General features: G+C 39.1%; 1 protein-coding gene across 1 annotated transcript; it reads right to left on the reverse strand.

Annotated features, from left to right (window-relative positions):
• Nucleotides 1-1,844: 1,844 nt before the first annotated feature.
• mpzl3 (myelin protein zero-like 3) lies at nucleotides 1,845-14,555 on the reverse strand. Its single transcript, XM_086215881.1, has 6 exons — nucleotides 14,339-14,555; nucleotides 11,520-11,686; nucleotides 5,841-6,054; nucleotides 4,167-4,323; nucleotides 2,816-2,885; nucleotides 1,845-2,594 (listed from the first exon to the last, which is right to left on the reverse strand). Exons 1-6 carry the CDS (start codon nucleotides 14,397-14,399, stop codon nucleotides 2,520-2,522), a joined length of 744 nt encoding a protein of 247 aa, XP_086072007.1. The 5' UTR covers nucleotides 14,400-14,555; the 3' UTR covers nucleotides 1,845-2,519.
• Nucleotides 14,556-19,141: the final 4,586 nt, after the last annotated feature.

Genomic DNA, 19,141 nt, shown 5'->3' on the forward strand with positions numbered 1-19,141 from the left:
CACAAATACTCAAATTCTACTCACATAGTTGTTTGTATGTTTAGCTTCATTATGTTTATTATTGTCACTCATGTTTTTGTTGTTTTGTTTCATTTTCATGAATTGAGCTCTCCACAACCTCTCCATCTTGATTAATTGTGTTACTTCATATCCCAACAGAGCTGGGGTCATAACAACAAATAGCCCACACCATTAGGATCCACCAAAAAGCCTATACTTTGATACCTTCGATTAGGGCTGTCCAAAGTAGGGCAGCAACTTCGATGCAATAGTAAAGTAGGCCTCTGTATGCCCACATACCTCATCATAAAAATTCCAGCCATCCATCCATTTTCTACTGCTTATCCGGGGTTGCGGGGGGGGGGGGGGGGGGAGGCTGGAGCCTATCCCAGTGGCTTTCGGGCGAGAGGCAGGGTTCACCCTGGACAGGTCTCCAGTCCATCACAGGTCCAACACATAGAGACAGACAACCATTCACACTCACAGTCACACCTACGGTCAATTTAGAGTATCAATCAGCCTCGTCCCCTCTTGATGTCTTTGGACTGTGGGAGGAAGCTGGAGTACCAGAGAGAACCCACACAGGAACAGGGAGAACATGCAGACTCCATACAGAAAGATCCCGTGCTGGAGCCACTGTACCACCATCATAAAAATTAAAACAGAATTTAAAAAAAAAAAAGTAAAAACCTTGTTTTACTCCATGAGGTTAGATTTCTCCTGAAATATGGAGGATCCCTAAATATGTGTTATACGTTCATATTTTGATCAGTCAGTTTGGTGCAAGTGAGGTCAACAAAAAAAAAAAAAAAAAAAAGGAAGAGACAAGACATTTTAACAATAGCAGTTTTGCTGTTGGCCCATAGCCCACCATTAGGTTTCAGTTTAGGACAATCACATGACTTCTTTGGCGAAGGTAATAAAAAGTTCAGCAGTCTGGTAGGTTTGGCTTCTTTTGATGCTGATGGTTAGGAGTTTTGTATTTCATTTCAATGATTTGTACCAACATGTCCTGTGAGCCAAGATTCCCTGCCAGTTGGAGGCAAGCAGACAGGTGATAGATAAATTGGGCAAATCTACAACATCATTAGGGAGGAATGGATCCTCTTCACTACTGAGCCCAAAGATATTATTGAAGTTAACAGAACATTTAATTTTACTAAAAAAAAAAAAAAATCTGGCTCACTGATATTGAGTGATCTACATTTGGACTGGTAAGTCTGTCAATGTGATTTACAGCAATCATATTCTGGGGACAAGAAATTCTAAATAACAGACTCCCTAGCAACATCTGTCCAGAGAGATATTTAAATATCTTCCTTCTTCAATTATTGGTTATTATATCTTATTTTCTGCTTAACATGAGTAAGCTGTTGCCATGGTAGCTCAGACGAAGCAGGCATGATAATTGTTTCACCATAGCAGTGTGTGAATTATTAAAACCTAGAGGGTCAGAAGGAACTGAGTGAGAAATGGAGAATAAATGAGACAGAATGAGGACTTACCGTCTTCTGTATGTTTAAATCGCAGGTTTTTATGAGCTCTTTTCATTTAGTCTCAAGTCCCACAATTGTATATATGAGAAGGATGATTTCGCAATGAGTGAGTGAAGCTACGAGACCCTTGCTGTCCTGAGGAGATTTTAAAGGAATATTCAAGAACATTCATGCATAGTGGAAAAGACCCATACATGAATAGTTCAACAGACCAAACAAAGACGGAGTGGAAAGGGAAATGGCGGCCGTACGGTATCATCTTTACCAACAAAACTATCCATGTGTGCTTACAAATGATCTTTTAATAATGTGTAGCTGGAAGCATGTCATTAAAAAGTCATCTCCTCACAAAGAATCTGCTTATTAACATTTTATTTTGGCAAAAATGCATCAAAATGGAAACTAAAAATAATAATTTGGTACAATATGGTACAGAGAACTGATGATATAGAAATGTATTTACAGTATCACGTGAATTATAAATACTCCTAAGGAATCACATTGTCAATCAAATCCTGTTTTCTCTCTAAACATTACAGATATAACAGAAATGTTCCACTGCAGCTCAGCAAAGGCACTGACCGCTGTAACAATAAATAAGAGAAAATATAGCTCCTTCACAACAATACATTCTTTGGTGACACGCAAACATGAACAAGATATAAATACATATGTGATGCTCATCTGTGTTTGTGTGCACAGAGTGAATGTGTCACCTGGCAGTGGCACCAGACAGAAAATCTCTTATCCTCAATATCGGCTTTAAGATTTCTGCTTTAACACAGATTGAAGAGTCAAAATAGACATAATTGAGATATTTTATGGTGCAACACACAGTCCTGGAGAGACAAAAACACACTTCCTCTAATGCGGTCACCACTACAAGTTAACTCAATTACAGAGCAGTCAGGAGAGTGGTTGACCATGCAGAAGAAATTAATCTAACAGTGATTTCCATCTAGTACCTCCAATTAATTCCAAGCATTAAATGTTGCAGTTACACGACCCGGCCAGCAGGGTTCTCTAGCACTGAGACTCAGCAAAGCCGTCATGCATTGGTGGGTTCTTTTTGAAGTTGTAATACTCGTCCTCTGAGTCCTGGACAGGCAGAAAACAAGACAGTCAGACTGAGCTACACTCGGAACCAGACACAACAAATACACTGACAAAAATCAATGTTTAATAAAGCCTCAAGTCATGTCGTCAGACATGGAGGACATGTAAAATTTAACACATGAAACATATCTGGCAGACATGTCTCATTAAGTTATTTATGGGATGGAGGACAGTGTAGCATAATGAAATGTGTTCTACTGTACCATCAGATATAGGTCACAGCATGTGGCCCTCTTCACTTTGGCGCCTGGTGGATCGATGCCATACTCCTCTCTGATGAAGGCAGAATAGAGAGGAATCATCATCATCATTCTAAAAGGGGTATTCAGACTGTATTTACAAGCTGTGGCCTAACAACAGGGGTTCAGACCAACAGGTTACATTTTTGGTGTTAGATCAGAGGGAAGCTTCAACCAAAACAACCAGAATAAATTAGCATAGATGCTGCAGTAGCATCAATTATATCACAACCACAAGACTTCTGATGTTAACATTCTTTTGATGACTGGTTGAAGTTTGTCTGTGATAGAATTTCAACAATGTAGTGGCTTAGGGTACTTTAAGGGAGTCCCAGACTTTTCAAAACTTACATTACAAGACAAATGAGTAATCAACAACAAAGCTTTTGTTTTCGGTTTTTCTTTTTGCCAAATAATGATTTGGTGTACCCAAACTGGGAATAAAAGCATCCAGTCAAGCAATGCTGGGGCCAGTAGATTTGACAAGGACCAATCAACGAGATGCTCACTATAAAGAATTTTAAAAGTTTAAAACAAAATTAAAAAGATCAAACTATCACAAATAAAATTGGGGATGAGACACTAGGGCTAGATAATACCAACAGGGACACCTCTCTGTGTAGAAAGATGGTTCATCCCTCAGCTGTCCAGAAGGTCCTGTGTATCAAACCCATGTGGTGTGTAAAGTTAAAATGTCATTCCACAAACAAAGCTCTTTGATTTTGTAAAAGCTGCTTCTTAAGGAGCACAATGAAAATGATTTCTCTCCAGATTTTATCTTCTCCCTCTCTTAAATATGTGTTCGGGGATGTAAGGAGACACTTGAGGCCAGTTTATGGTGAGCAGGGCCATCTCAGTGTGGCTCCAAGTGCAGAGAATAATGAGGAGGAAATGCAGTACTGCAGACAATAAAAGAAAAAGAGGTGAAAATTGGGAAAATATATACAAGTAGCAGAATAATCAAAGCAAATAATGACCAGATGCATGAATCTGTTCAACGTGAATTTTCTACTTTTATTTCCTGTATTACATCAACCAAAGAGAAAGAAAAACAGCCCTTTAAGAGGCATGACTTCAAAGAAGGAGAGATAAACCAGCCTGTGGTTCAGATCATTAGGGACTTAAATGCTGGACACAGTGCTGAATCACAGCATCTTCCTCCTCTAACCAGCAGACTGGACTGAAATCAAACCCTTAACTCACATTCTTGTTTAACCTTCATAAAATTACAAATCTACAGGCCCATCTGTAACCTCAAAGCCTGTATCACCCCCAGGAGACCCACTCCAGTGATTGGTTGAACAAATCTACTCACCCCTCTGTGACCTCTATGGGTGACCTGTAGACCTTTGATTGGCTGTGCTGTTTGGTGGGACAAAGCATGCGTCCAATCAGAATGAGGGTGATGACAGTGGAGGGGAGGATGATGAAGACCAAGAGGATTGCAACATCAGAAAAACGAAGGCTGGGTGCTGAGGAGCAGGAAGTTAGGTCATTAATAGACATATTAAAATGCTGTTTATGGCCACATGATGTCACATTTGTCTTATTTAGACTATTTATTTTCATACGTATCATACACAGCACATAGAATAAAACAGCCCTAAAGTTCTGACTGTGCTTGATAATCAGCAAGAATCACTTGTGACCAATTAAGCAGGAAGACACCAGAAAACAAACATTTACAAAATCAGATGGCTTTTTTTTTCCCCACTGGGAAGAAAAGCTTCACATTTATTCAGTCTGTGAACCAAGACTGACAGAGCTCTTTGTCCACTGAGACGGTTATTGATGACAGCGATCATTCGTCCATGGTGGCTGCAGAGAAATCCCTTCCCAGAGCAATTTGCATGCAAGTGCGGCTTGTTTGCATGCACATTGGTTCCTGTCTTTTGACTCGTATCCTGGTTTGGATCTTGTGTGAAAATGACATTAACAAGGAACAACAGACACCAGGTTATTCAGCTCCCATATAAATCTAAAGAACAGAATCTAGTTTTATCATCATCTGCACCCATTATCTTAGCCTCTAGTTCATATAAAAACACAAAAAACAAACACTTAAATCAAGTTTCTAAAGCCTGAGTAGGCTCTGTAAAACATAACCAGGATAATCCAAATTCCTGAACGTAGCCAGGATACTGGGGTGCATGTAAAAATAAGTAAGAAATGATGGAGCAAAATTCACAACCCTCAGTCAGCAATCACTGAATTTATGAATAGATATTAGTGAGTATGTCCCCCATCATTTGAAAACACCTTTCAAAGCTATGCTTCTGAAGCTAGAAGTAATAACTGCTATATTTTGATGTGCTTGAACAGATGCAATCTTTTCGTTGTAAGAACCCTTGTCCTTATTAGTATGACTTCATGTCAATTTGAGTATGAGAATTCAAACATTGACAACTGCCCGTTAAATCCGGTAACTTAAATCTGATCTAGATAACACACTTCTACATTTCGTACCATCCACAGCATGCCGTGAAAGCAAGCTAAAAAGTGCCTAAACCTATAATACAATGTTTGTTTTCTTCTCTTAAGAGGGTTTTCAGTTTCTTTTTTTTAGTCAGATGAAACTTATCATCTGACGGCGTTACTGAGATGTGATTCATACATTCCAGAACATGTTTTTGCACATCATCATCATGTAAGTTTCAATCTCACTTGAGATCGAGTCATCAGTTCATGGTGTTACACGTGTATGGAATTTTTTCATAATTAACATTTGAATTTGAACATTTATGTTACGGTCAAAAACATGTTTAGTGAGGTCTGTGTGACCTTTGACCATCAAAACCTGAAGACCTTGAAGGTGAATATCAGCTACAGAAGTATAGTTGTTAAATCAGAGCATCCCTGAATCTGAGACATATGAACTCTACCACTTACAATAAAAGCACGCTTCAAAATTTGTAATGATCACGATCTGTTGCATCTAAATGTGCAAACACGGCTGGACTCAAATTTGTAGGTAAGTGCAGCAACTCACCCTTTGGTGTGACAGTGAGGACAGTGTGTGAAGTCGGGGACCCGTGGACATCTGGTGGGTTCCTGACTGAGCATGTGTAGGTCCCATTATCTTTAAGTGTGGCGTTGACCAGAGAGATGGAGGCTCCCCCTCGAGCCGGGCTTCCCTGCCACAGAATACGACCGCTGAACTGGCCCTCAAGAGGAAGGAAGGCACGAGAGGAGAAGTGGAAGAACTGTTGAGAGAAGGAAGAAAAAATAAACACGACCATCAGTAAGAGTGTGATATTTATATAGTAGTGTGAGGAAAAAGAACGACATGCATGGTCCCATTGAGTGAGACAGGAAGAGAATATCATGTTCAGAAAGCAAGTAGTAAAACTCCTAAAGCTTGTTAATGTCTACCTTTTTCCCTTAGTAATATTCTTGCTGCTTCAAGGTGCCAGACTCACAAGCCTGTACAATCCCTGGAGATGATTGAAGCACACAAACACAGCGTACACACCAACAATCCTTTCCAAACAGCAAATTAAACTTGATTTAAAAATCAATGATATTTCTCTTTTTTAACAATTGTGGCAAAAATAGCATTTTCCTGTTATTTTTCAATTCTATGTCATTACTGAAAATTGGCTAAACATGATTACTAAGGAAATTCTGATCCCCCAATTTGGGAATTGCAGATAAAGCGCTTTTAATAGGCACAAGGACATAAAAAATAGCATGATCATTATTATTTTCCAACAAAGAATGGAAAAATTTCAAGTGATTAATGATGAAAAATGACAATGAGGGCAAACAGTGAGTCAAAATTCCATTTTCCGTTAAGCACTACAGTGCTGAGGGCATGCCCTTTTGGTACGTCATATTCTACGGACAGGAAAATATCATAGTTTGATGCAGATCCCCACAAGTGATGTAAAACATTCTAATATAGCAAATCATATTGTGTGTTCAGGTTAATCTGGATATTATACAGATTTACTTTGTATACTGGTTTAAACTGATGTGAAATCTGGGACATGAATACAAATATACTGTGCATGAGGATGAATTGGTGGAATTTCATCTGGTGTGTGCAGCTGAGTTGAAAAATATTTCTTCCTACATCAATTTGTAAAAGTATCTTTGTTCAAATTGGAACCAAACACAGCTAAACTCCAAAATGAAGAAAAAGCAGTGGCCAGACCATATCTCCAACCAATTGCATCTCGCTTTGAGCAAGTCATATTAGATGAGAGGCATAAAAATATCAAGAGGCTTTCAGATTTTTTTGTCAGATAAGCTCAAATCCTCAGGGCCATCAACTGTACTCTAAAACAAACCAGATAGAAGTTATTGATTTCTTCTATATACAACATGGATGCATTTCCATCACAACTTCTCATACAGCTGCTTCACATTGGACTAAAAGAGTACTAAAAAGGCATGAACATAATAATTTCATAATACATTTGCCACTTCAGAGCCTTTATTGTACTATTGGGAGGGTTGTGGATATTGTTAGCCCATGCTATGCTAAAGTCCTGCAGGATGCCACATTGAGAATCCACCATGGATCACTGCACCATTCCATAAATCCCGGCGATTAGACTATTAAAAGCCAAAATATATCAAATCACAATTACCTGACTGAGAATGTGCCATTAACAGGAAGAGTATAAATCTGCTTCGCACAGAAATGACACAATTATCACCTCTGTATTATTCAGAACACCACACAGCCCTCAGTAGCGTGTTAGCAATGTCTCACAGCGTAACTGCACTTTGGAGTGAAAAGCTCATCAACTCTTCTCTCTCCTGCAACCAAGCTCCCTAATCATCAGGTACATAAATTAATCAGTTCAATGCAAAAATGAAATCTACTGTTAAATGTTCCCATCAAATCCCGCAGCACTGTACTTCTCAGATGGCGTTTGACAAGTGGTGCTACAGTTCTAGAAACTTTCTGGAAATTTCCCTTGTGAAGTTAAGCTTGAGACACTCTCTTTCACTCTTTTTTTTTTTTTTTTAAATCAAATAACTTAGAAACTTTCCATGGGAATTAATAGGAATAAACTGGATATCTTGGGTGACAGTGTATTCTTCCATCACTTGCACAGATAATTAGCATCTTTCACACAACAGAAGGGCTTCTGAAGTCTCATTACTGTATTTGACCCCAAGGACTACAACCAGTCAGATCAGATGATAGTACTAAGATAAATGCATTTGATCAAAGATAATTAAGCTACAAAATCAACATGCATGTATGTAGTTTCTGCCACCTTTTGCTGGCTTGGTTTTGATTTAGCATGCTGAATGAATATTCATCTACTCTACTCAAAGGAGTGTTTCAAATGTGTGCATGCATATCTGCTTATGAGAACAAAACATGTTTATGTTTATTTCTGGGTTTGGTTGGATATATACAGTTAGTTTCACCCCGAAAGCTCCAGTTTACTCCCATTCATTCACACAATATTCCAAAAATTTAGCAACCCTGCATTATTTTTCCTCCTAAAACCATGTTAAGATTGCATATTTTATCCATGAGCAGGAGAAACACTCACAACATTTGCAGTATTTTGAGCACCATGTTCATTTGTGACATGCTACAGCAACATTTCTTATGTTATTATCTCTTGTCATCCCTTTTTCCTTTCAAAACAGGACGTTTACTTTTGTTTACCCTACCGCATCGGTCATTGTAAAGTATTTACAAAAGAATAAAAGGGGGGAAAAAATTGTGTACATGACAACTCATTCAGGTATTGTAACAGCGAGGCCTGAATCAAGCATGTGCCTCATGCAGAAACCCATTTTCCCATCTAAAGGTTTACACACCGGAGACAATGTCAACAAGAGCAACTGTGTCTGAGCCTCTCTACTAAGCTGAGGAATCAAAATCAAAGGCAACAGAGACTCACCTGAGTAATCACTGCCATAGATACAGCTTTATGATTTTACAACTTGAACATCTTTTTTTTTTTTTTTTTTTTTTTTTTTTAAGAAGACTGATTGCAGGCTTGGCAGAGATAAATATCATCTCCCTGCACTGTTATTCATCCACGGCTGATCATTTGAAGACTTGGCAGAGCCCAACCTCCATGAGAGCAGCTTGGAGTCACAGAGATTAAATTCAATGGTGCTTTAAAACTCTGGAGATATATGGTGACTCTGCCAAGAGACAAGAGCTGCCACTGACTGCCTTATGTAAGACACATTTCACTAAAGTGTCTAAATAAAGTTTTAGATGGTCATAATAGACTTATTAAATATTATTCAGCAGAATTGACATACAAATTCTTTCTGTTCACCATGATCTTTCCCTGATATTTGAGTCAATCACGGCCTTTCCTCTCCAATCTTCAAAAGTAATTCTAATGGGGGGGGCGGGGGGGGGGGGGGTCCAGACCACTGCAGCAATTCAGATTGACACTAAAGCCTGCCAAGGCTGGAAAATTATATTTCTGATGGAGCTTTTCCCATGCTTATTTATTCTCTTTGTGAGAGTGATATACAACCAGGGACAGAAGGGCATCAATAAACCAGTCAAAACCACTAATGAAATTGGATGCAAAGTAAATGAGAGCTTAGAAACAAAATCAAAAAACAAAAAAAACAAAAAAAAAAATCTTTCAGGAGGAGACTGCCACATAATTTTTACCTGTGAATAAACAAACAAACTAGTTGTTATGGGCCTGACAGGATATACAAGCACGGGTGTGGTTTCTCAGGTAGCAATGGACGCACCTCTTTTAGAGACCATTTAGTACCATGCCATCTTCTAAAGGAAACACACTTGTGCGCACACACTCCCTCGACATAACACTATCACTGTGATCGTTTTCGCCTTCTCTTCCTACACACTTTGAGGCCAGGCATCTTCATCAAAATGACTAAACCAATAGCACTCCATATCAGGGAGCCACAAAACATTAGCCTTCACTTAACTCTGAGTGCTCCTGACGGAAATGATAGCATATAGGGTTGCAACTACCACACTATGGATTCCAGCGGTCCAAATGCAATTATACAGAACCGCATTTGATGGCTATCTTCAAGTCCAAATGGAACTGCTTAAATTAGGTGGGCGATTTTAGTGGACTGGTCACTGAAACTGAACCCTGATGGTAGAGGGTTAAAGGACTGAGTGCAGTGATGGATTGGGGTGGATACATTGGAACGCATTTACAACAAGACCACAATACCACCGCAGAGGAAGAGGGATAAAGGTAGCTATGGAGTTAGGGTTTGAAGGGGAGGTGTCTGGAAGACACAGAGGCTGAGATGGAATGTGTTTGGCCGTGAGAGCGATGCTGATTCAGCAGGTGGAAAGTCTAACTGCAGCAAATGAGAGTGCTGGATCCAAAAAAAATCAGCACAAGGAACCAGATCAAGAATGCAAAAAGAAAAAAAAAAAAAAAAAAACCCTGATTGTCAAACACGTCTTCTTTGTACAGTGGCAGCAATGGAAGTCATAACCTGCAGAACCTGTGTGAGGTCTGAGTAGTCAAATGGGAAGAATTTAGTCATGCCTTGAGTACCACACTGAAACCGCACTATTAAAACCTGATCAGGACAGTGACCAAACAATTATAAATACTCTGTATTATCCATTCTTTTTCTTCTGCTGATTGTTCTGCACTTATTTTCCAACCTGTCTGAAATCAAGAATTCATTTTCTCCTTTCATTTGCTCAGACATTTTGTCCATACGTAGCTAAAAATGATCTCAAGCTCATTCAGCCACAGTTTTCCAAAGCTCAGAATGAAGTTTTTTTGTTTGTGCTTCACTTCCAATGATGTTAGGTGTAATATCATTGACTAGAAATACGGCATTGTGTTTGTATGCCTCCTTGATGTGTGCTGTCACAGTGACCTTGAGCTCTGACCACAAAAATCTCAAAATGATCCTGAAATGTTGCATTCATTTGAGAAGGGCAACCTTGAACTTTGACCTCCAAATCTTTTCAGTTCTTTCTTGAGTGCCTGTGGACACCTGTTCCAAAATGTGTAAAACAGAACAAGACAGACAGAGGACCATCTAGCCCAGGGCTCTCACCAGTGAGGGGGCAATACAACTATGAAAACTGTTATGTATCCACAATCGAATGTCCAATCAGTGGATCTAGTAATTGATACAATGGGATTTCTGCCACCAAATAAACCAACTGGTGCGATGTTACGAAGATCCTAAATATTCAAAAGCATTTAACAAAAAATATGTTGAAAGGTAGAACACAGAATGGATATTCTAGATCCAAGTAGTGAATGACTACCCAGAAAATCTCATTACACTTGAAGAAGAGTCAGCTAACATGTAGCAACTCAAGTTTACTAACATTGATAAACTACTTTCTTATAATAAGATTACATGGTTTCAAAAAATCTGAGGTGCTAGCTGCTATTCTGACTGACATTAAGTGTAATGAGATTTTCAGACAAGAAAGTAAATAAATACACTTTGCAAGACACTATTTTTTGCAGTGCACTCTCCTAAATAAAGACCACCAGGAAATGTGAGTGCACTGTATGTATATGAGAGTGTGCATCTTTAAAATATGTGAGTGCATACAGGATAGAAAGTGTGTGATTTTATTTTTTAGGTCTACCTCTACATGTTCTATACTGAAGTGCAAGAACACCAGTGGAGAGTCAACAATAGACTGAGCGAGCGCTTTAATGTCCTCATGAAAGTGTGTATGACCCATACTCACAGTGAGAGGCGGCCCTCCACTCTGGGGTCTGTAGGACCAGTCGATACTCATCTTACTGGTCGGCCTACTGGAGGAGGTGAAAGTGCAGGATAATGTGACTGTGTCCCCTTTGGAGGCATGGAGCTCTGCTGGAGTATTCACTGAGATGGAGAAGATGAGGGAGGGGCCTGGAAGGAAAACAACAACAATGAGTAGAAAAAATTCTGGAGGCAAAGTGACACAGAAGAGGAGAAAAACAATGAGAAATGAAACTTGAGCTGATTAACATATTCAGGTGAACTGCAAGTGACATTTTACTCACTTACTGGAAGCAAAATTACAAAAAAAAAAAAAAAAATCTGATAGCATCAAAAACATTCCCACAGTGTGATGACAAGTTTTTCATATTAAAGAAGCAAACTCCTCTCGGTAGACACTAAAATTGAGTGACATTTAGCCACACTTATGCAAGATGTGTCTTTTTTCATTGTTTATACTTCATTCACAAAGCAAGAGCAGTGTTTGCAGCACATGACCTTCTCATAACAAGAAATTATTGAAGAAAACACACACATATTGTGCAGAAATTATTTCCTGAACAATACAGAGGCACAGTTAAAAACCTTAAATTACATCTGCGGTTAACGTTAGCATTTTCTTCTGTGGCATGAACGGTGTCAGTAAATGCTGCACTTGTGAATTTTGAAGCTTTTATGTGGCTAAACAAGACTACAGAGATTGTCATGAAGCTAGCATGACATTGAAGATTTGCTCTGTCTTTTTCTTCTTTTAAATCTACTTTTGTCTTCCTCCGTCACATTGAGGAGTTGGGGGATGAGTCTTTTCACCTGACGATGACAAGTTCCACCAGGAGGATGTAGCATGTGAGAGGGTCACACTATTCCACCCGGTTCCTTCACCCAGCAAGAGGCAACAGAGGGAATCCAATGTGCGGGCTCTACGCTGGCAGACAATATCATAAACTGCAGCACTACCCTGGTTCCTTGGCTTTGCACTTCTAACCATCGTATTTACATATCAAAAATGATTATAGAGTTTATTTGAGTCAGCACAGTGCTTATTTGCAGCAAAAAACTAATGTCAAAATCCCCTTGGCTTTTGGTTGAGGGACAACATGGCAATGCTATAAAACTGAACGTCCCCCCATAGCACCCACAGTTAGCCAACTGATCTGAGACTACCTGTGCAAAAAAAAATATATCTATCTATCTATCTATCTATATATCTATATATATATCTACATCTATCTTACTAAAAGATGAATTCAAGCTCTCAGCATATTCCTGTTGTAGGATGTATGTCAACCACTGCAAATACGGGGACAATCGCAGTCACCGTGTGAGGTGGTATTTAGCCCAGAAAGGACAAGTGAGCATATCTCCAGTGAGTAGGCTCCCTCCTGAGGCCATCTTGACTGTCTGACCCAAATTTCATGACAATCTAAAACCCATTAAAAAAAAAAAGAAAAAAGAATTGTCATTTCAAAGCAAAGTCTTCAAATCTTTTCTTTTTTTTTTTCTCCAAGCACGAGGGCAAAATAAGCCTGGTGATGAACAGATACACAATCTTAAACTGACCTCGCTGATTCCATCACAGACCTCAAACCCTGTGGTAAGGACAAAGTTTATCTAAGAAGTAAAGAGATATCACGCCGTTATATCTACAAAGACACTGGGGGTGTGTGAATCCACAACACGAACAAAACTATCTTGTCATGAAAGGGGACATCAAGCTGCGTCATCATGAAACATTTTCAACTTGAAGAGATGCTGACCATTGAGCGATTAGAGGAGGAGGATGAAACTGGGCAGTTCATCCTGGTCGTATTGGCTCCCATTTCATTCAGGACAAATCGTCTGGACATTTAGTCAGGAGGAAGACAGCATTTGCCAGAATTACAACTAGAAATTATTTTGAATAATATTTTAATTGTGGTATATTTGCAATATTAGAGGTAACAATATCTGTATAATATGGTGTGTAGGCAGGTGATTTCTGCAGCGCCAGGAGATTTAATTTCGAATAAATATTTTAATCACGCAAATATGTCTTCTTTTGATTTAAAAAAAAATGCTTACTGCTGTAGGACATATTATAATATCAATTAAATTTGGATTAATTGTGCAGACCTAATCCTGACAGTCAGAGGAAGGAGGGCACAATAGAAATGAAAATGGTAAAACCATAATAGGGGTAACTGACGGGCAACTGATGTTAGCGTGGTGTGCAGAGACCACAGCTTGGTGTCTCTCTATGTGTTTAACCAAGAAGCCGAGCCAAACCAAAGAACTAACCCCATACAGTGCCATGTTTGTGATGAACTTGGCACACATGCAGGTGTCTCCTCTGACAACATACCAGCTCCTGGGACCCTCCCTGCCTGGTCTCTGCTTCGACATGTCATTAACGTGGAGTGTCTCTGAATCCACAGAAAAAGACTTCAAATGAAATCCTTCAACGTTAATTTAACCTGTGTAAATAATAATAATTAAAAAAAAGACTATACATTCTAGGAGTGGACCTGTGCCTCAGGTAATGCACGTCCCTTCGTTTAGGCAGCTTTTTCAAAAAGTTTTTTTTTTTTTTTTTTTTTCTAAAAGGGCCCGTTTCGTTCGTGGAAGCGTGGAAGCAGCGTTAAGTGTTGCTAGGTTATGCGAGCTCACGCAAAACAAATAAAAACATGAACCTATTCACGATTCCTTAATTAATATGGATAATGTATTCTTTTTTTTTTTTTACAGAGTAAGTCTATAAGAGGCAACGGAAACGTCGAAACTCACTCTGAAACTGTTGAAACGAGCTCCGGCTTGTTTACTCACCGAGTACATGAAGCAGTACAAACACGTCCAAAAACGAACTCCCGTGGAGCATTCCACGCATTTTGGTCGTTAAAAAAACGCGTTGTTTCCCTTTAACGAAAAAAAGAAGAAGTGAGAATTGCGTCAAAGTTTCGGTAAAAGTCCGTCCATTGTCTATTCTGTCGTGACTCAACCTTTCCTGCAGCCAGCGCTTGAGCGCACTACCCCACCTGATAAACAGGTGTATCAGGAAGTGGAGCAGCTGGAGAGTTCATTTTCAGAAGAAAGCAGGCGACCAAAAAAAAAACAAAAACACCCCGATGACAAATAGTGAGACACAATCATGTTGTACATTAATGTAATTAAGTTTTAATGTAGGAAATTAAATGAACATACCTTTCCCAAAAAACACAGCCCAGCTACTAGTCACTGCAGGAATGTAGGCGCTTTATTATGTAACTCTGTGGAATAAAGGAAACAACATCCGAGGTCTTCTGAGAAAGGAAATATTAATTGTTCTTGAGTAGAATGCAAAATTCCTGTAATTGGTTTAGTTACAGGCGAATGTGGTGACGCCCGGAACACGCGAGAGATCAAGTAAAAGTAGTCCGTAGTTTAGACTTCAGTGTCATTCCAGACAATTGACCTGGCAGTTCACTGGTGTAAAGTGTCTATTTTTGTTGATATCTTTACATTCATAAAATAAAACAGTGAAGGTTAATTTTGTGTTCCAACAATACTTTATAACTAAATATAATAATCAGATTGGAAACTAATAATATTTAATATAACTGTTACTGGTTGGAGTCATTGTAGTTTTAGTAGTGTTGGTATCAATTCAAAATCAATCATTATACAAGATAATGTAAATGTGTACATCTAAAAATGCACCCACTAATTCAGTATCAAGTCAAGAACAGATTATAAAAAAAAAAAAAATCAACCTCTCTTTCTACTCCATCCAGGGCTCACTGGCAGGGATTACACGACTGGGTCAGAACCCACAACTATGTTTTTCCTGCAATAAATCAAAACCTCTGCTGCAGTATCTTTATGGACCCGCTGAGACCTGCAAGCCAGCTTCCGTGCACCAGACCGCGGATGCTCTTTTGGGACTAGCCTGCTATTTCTAGCCGTGCTATTCCACTATCCCTGTCTCCAATCTCCTGTACGGCTGTAATTATCTTTAATGAGAGAAGGTGTTTGTTTTTCTAGCCTTTGCTAGCTCGCTTTAATTCTAGTGCAATACTTCCTCACGCCCCCCCGCCCCCCGAGTTTGGAGAGTCTGTCTGAAGTATATTTATGCCTTTATTTGGTGTGGATTGTCAGTTACATCCTTTCATTGGTGGTGGGCATTTCCCTCATTCTGACTGAGATGCTCATGTTGTGTTAATTCATTTTATTTCATAACACATCAGAGGATCTCAAATGAGAGCTCCATCACCTTCTACAGCAGTAGCCCCCTGAAGTACACGGTGTATGTGTCATGACTCGATGGTTACGTTAAGGCCTGTATCGCTTTTTGCAGGATTTTTTAAGTACTTTTTATGATTAAATCACATTTGGCAGCAAGATTAGCAAATATTCTATACATATTAAATATGTGTGTATTTTACCTAATTGCTGCATTAACTCTTCGCTGCCTTTCCTTGTTTTAAACATCACTCACCAACTGATACACAATTGACAGCAATCATAACCAGTTTGTTGACAATTGAGAAGGATAAACTTTTTAACTTGCTTAGGAAAACCAAAATTCAAAGCCAGCGTTTTATTTCTGTTTGTCTTTTGACAGAGCTCCCACACTTTCCCCACACAGCTGCAGTAATCTAGAGTACTTGTGCTCTTGCCGGGATGTTTTTAGTGTTTATATTCAATCGAATACAACTGCCAAGTTCTCTGCATGTCCTCTCTGATACGATGTGATAAAGATCCTGCTTTGTGTTCAAAAGTACAGTGTTATTATGCAACAGTTCCTCCACTGATGCAAGACTCTCCCTACCTGGGAACATTCATGACTGTTGTGTTTCATGTATCTTGTGTTATCTATGGGAAGTTGCTTGACTTTGATGGAGAAGACAATGTCTAATGCTTCTTACCTTGAAATGTTCACGCACATACACACTCACACACATACACAGCACACAGCAACACTGTGTCTATGTGTGTGTGTGTGTGTGCGTGCGTGCGTGGGTTTGTGAGTGAATACAGGGCCTCTCTGTCTGGTTACAGTAGCAGGGTTTCAATTTCAGCTGAAATCTTTTCAGTCACATTCAAAGCCCTTCCCACTTAGGGACTTAGTTTTCTGGTGACTCCAGTATACAAGAGACCCGTTCTTCTGTTGTCAACACTGGAAGGGACTAATAAAGGTGATTTAAATTGTACGAGGCCAGATGGTGTATGTAACCATTAACATGAGGAGTCTTCCCATCAGTTTATATGTACTCAGCTGTTGTGCGGGGGTGAATAGTTGATGAAAAGTTGCATCTGCTCCCTCTGGTGCACTCAGAATGTTTCTCAGGGATGTCACAAACAAGCCTGATGACGTTACTTAATGGAAATGCTTGGTGAAAGGCAAATAAAGCCAACTCCTTATCCACACAATGACTGGATTAAACAACTAGTCCAGTGAGTATGTAAGTGTGTAGGGTTGAGAGATCTACAGCTGTCTGTCTAAGTGTAGCATTCATATCAGTGAGGACATTTGTTTTCTCTTAATGCAATCTGTCAGGCCAAACCCATGTTATGTACACACACACACACACACACACACATACACACACACACATACACAAGTGAGTGTAAGTTCATGTGAAGGAATTTACACAACTGTGCCAGGTTCAACAATCCTGAGGTGGGGAATGCAGAAATGCAGAGTGCATGAAAGATGAAGAGAGATGAAGCAAGACAGAGAACTACAAAAAGAGAGAGCAATGTAACAACCTTAAGGAGGACTCCAATTTCAGAAAGAAGTTCTTAATTTCAAGAAATATTTTGCAGTGATGACTATATAAACAAGTGATAAACAAGAAATGAATGTGTTTAGTTACCTGCTCTCGGCCTGTGTGGGATACGTGTAGATCCAAGAAACTCCATTCAGGCTCTTATAGAATGTTCTTCAATGGGTGATTATTTTCAAAATGTTTTAATGTCTTTATTTGATGAAGAACAAAAACCATCAACAAGAGCAGTGATATATTATGTTGCAAATGTAAGGGACATTCTGGCAACCTTGCATTGCACAATCTTTACAGATGACAGATGTTCTTAAAATGTGGTTTTCAAGATCTAGCGTTTGACTTTAACATGTTCTGTTTTGGTTAATTTTCACATTGTAACCTCACATTAAAGGTTCAAGTTGTTTGGTTGCTAAGATGTGGAGTTCTTTAAAGGGATAAGAAGAATATTTAGGGGAAAAAATTTTATACATATATACATACACATAGTCAATGAAAAACTGTTTTATATAAAAGTTAGATAGATAGATAGATAGATAGATAGATAGATAGATAGATAGATAGATAGATAGATAGATAGATAGATAGATAGATAGATAGATAGATAGATAGATAGATAGATAGATAGATGGACGGACGGACGGACGGACGGACGGACGGACGGACGGACGGACGGACGGATGGATGGATAGATAGATAGATAGATAGATAGATAGATAGATAGATAGATAGATATGGACATAAATATATACAACTTCTTATTGACTGTTTTACTGCCTTATTGTTTACATGGTCTATTATTCACCAATAGAATTTATCCCCAAATTATATTATTTATCTTAGTAGTAACAGATGATTATTAGCTTGATGGGATTATTTTTAGTTCAATGTCTATGCTCTGTAAAAGTAATTAACAGAAGCCTTAGTGATACAAATAAGATTATCTAGAGACTCCACTGTTGTTTTATCTGCTTAACACTCGCAGCCTTTCTCCACAACAAAATGTAATTATTTTGCTTGAGCAAACACACTCTCTCTCTCTCTCTCTCCGTCTCTCCCATCCCATCCCTTTATTTTGTTTGTCGGCCCTGTTCTGCCCCCAACAGCACCCCAAGCACACATACACATACAAACACACTCACACTCACACACACACACACACACACACACAAACACACAAGCACACACACACTAGATTTGTCAGTCAGTAACTAAAGCTGCACCCACAGGGATAGACTTTGATCGATGCACACAAATAGGCCAACTTACACACATTTGCGCACACTCACAAACACGCAAAGACATGAGTAACATATTCGTGGTCATGAACAGCCTCATTCAACAAACAAGCACGCCCCGACTGAAGGCACATCACCAGGCATTAGAGTGCAACAAAATTACAACGCAAAAATTCAGTGCAGTGAAGCTCACAGGTAAACAACGTTTCTGCGCACACGCAACACACAAATGACTGGAGGGAAGTGCATTAAAGGTAATGATGCATAATAAATGCTAAATAAAAGGATGACTATACATAATAGATGAGATCAATCAAATTATGCCAAATTGCAAGTAATTACTTGTTTCGTGGATAACCAGGATGCCCACATCTCTTTCATACATGGTTTAGAGCCATGATTCCCAAACTGGGTTATTTGTCCAGTCAAGGTTGTACACAGATATGTCAGGGGAGCCCAAAAAAGTTTGTAGAATTGTCTCAAAATCCTCCATCACAACAAACTGGTGTTTAATGGTTTTGCTCCTTCTCTTAAGGCACCAAGACTTGGTGCCCTCTGATTGGCGAGTACTTGGTGACCAAGTACTCGCCAGAGGGCCACAGGTGGGTGTATCCATTTCCACCTGAATT

Source organism: Aulostomus chinensis, chromosome 10 (genome assembly GCF_037954235.1).
Source record: "Aulostomus chinensis isolate RoL2024-O1b breed Wild chromosome 10, RoL_Achi_v1.0, whole genome shotgun sequence".
Classification (NCBI taxonomy): Eukaryota; Metazoa; Chordata; class Actinopteri; order Syngnathiformes; family Aulostomidae; genus Aulostomus; species Aulostomus chinensis.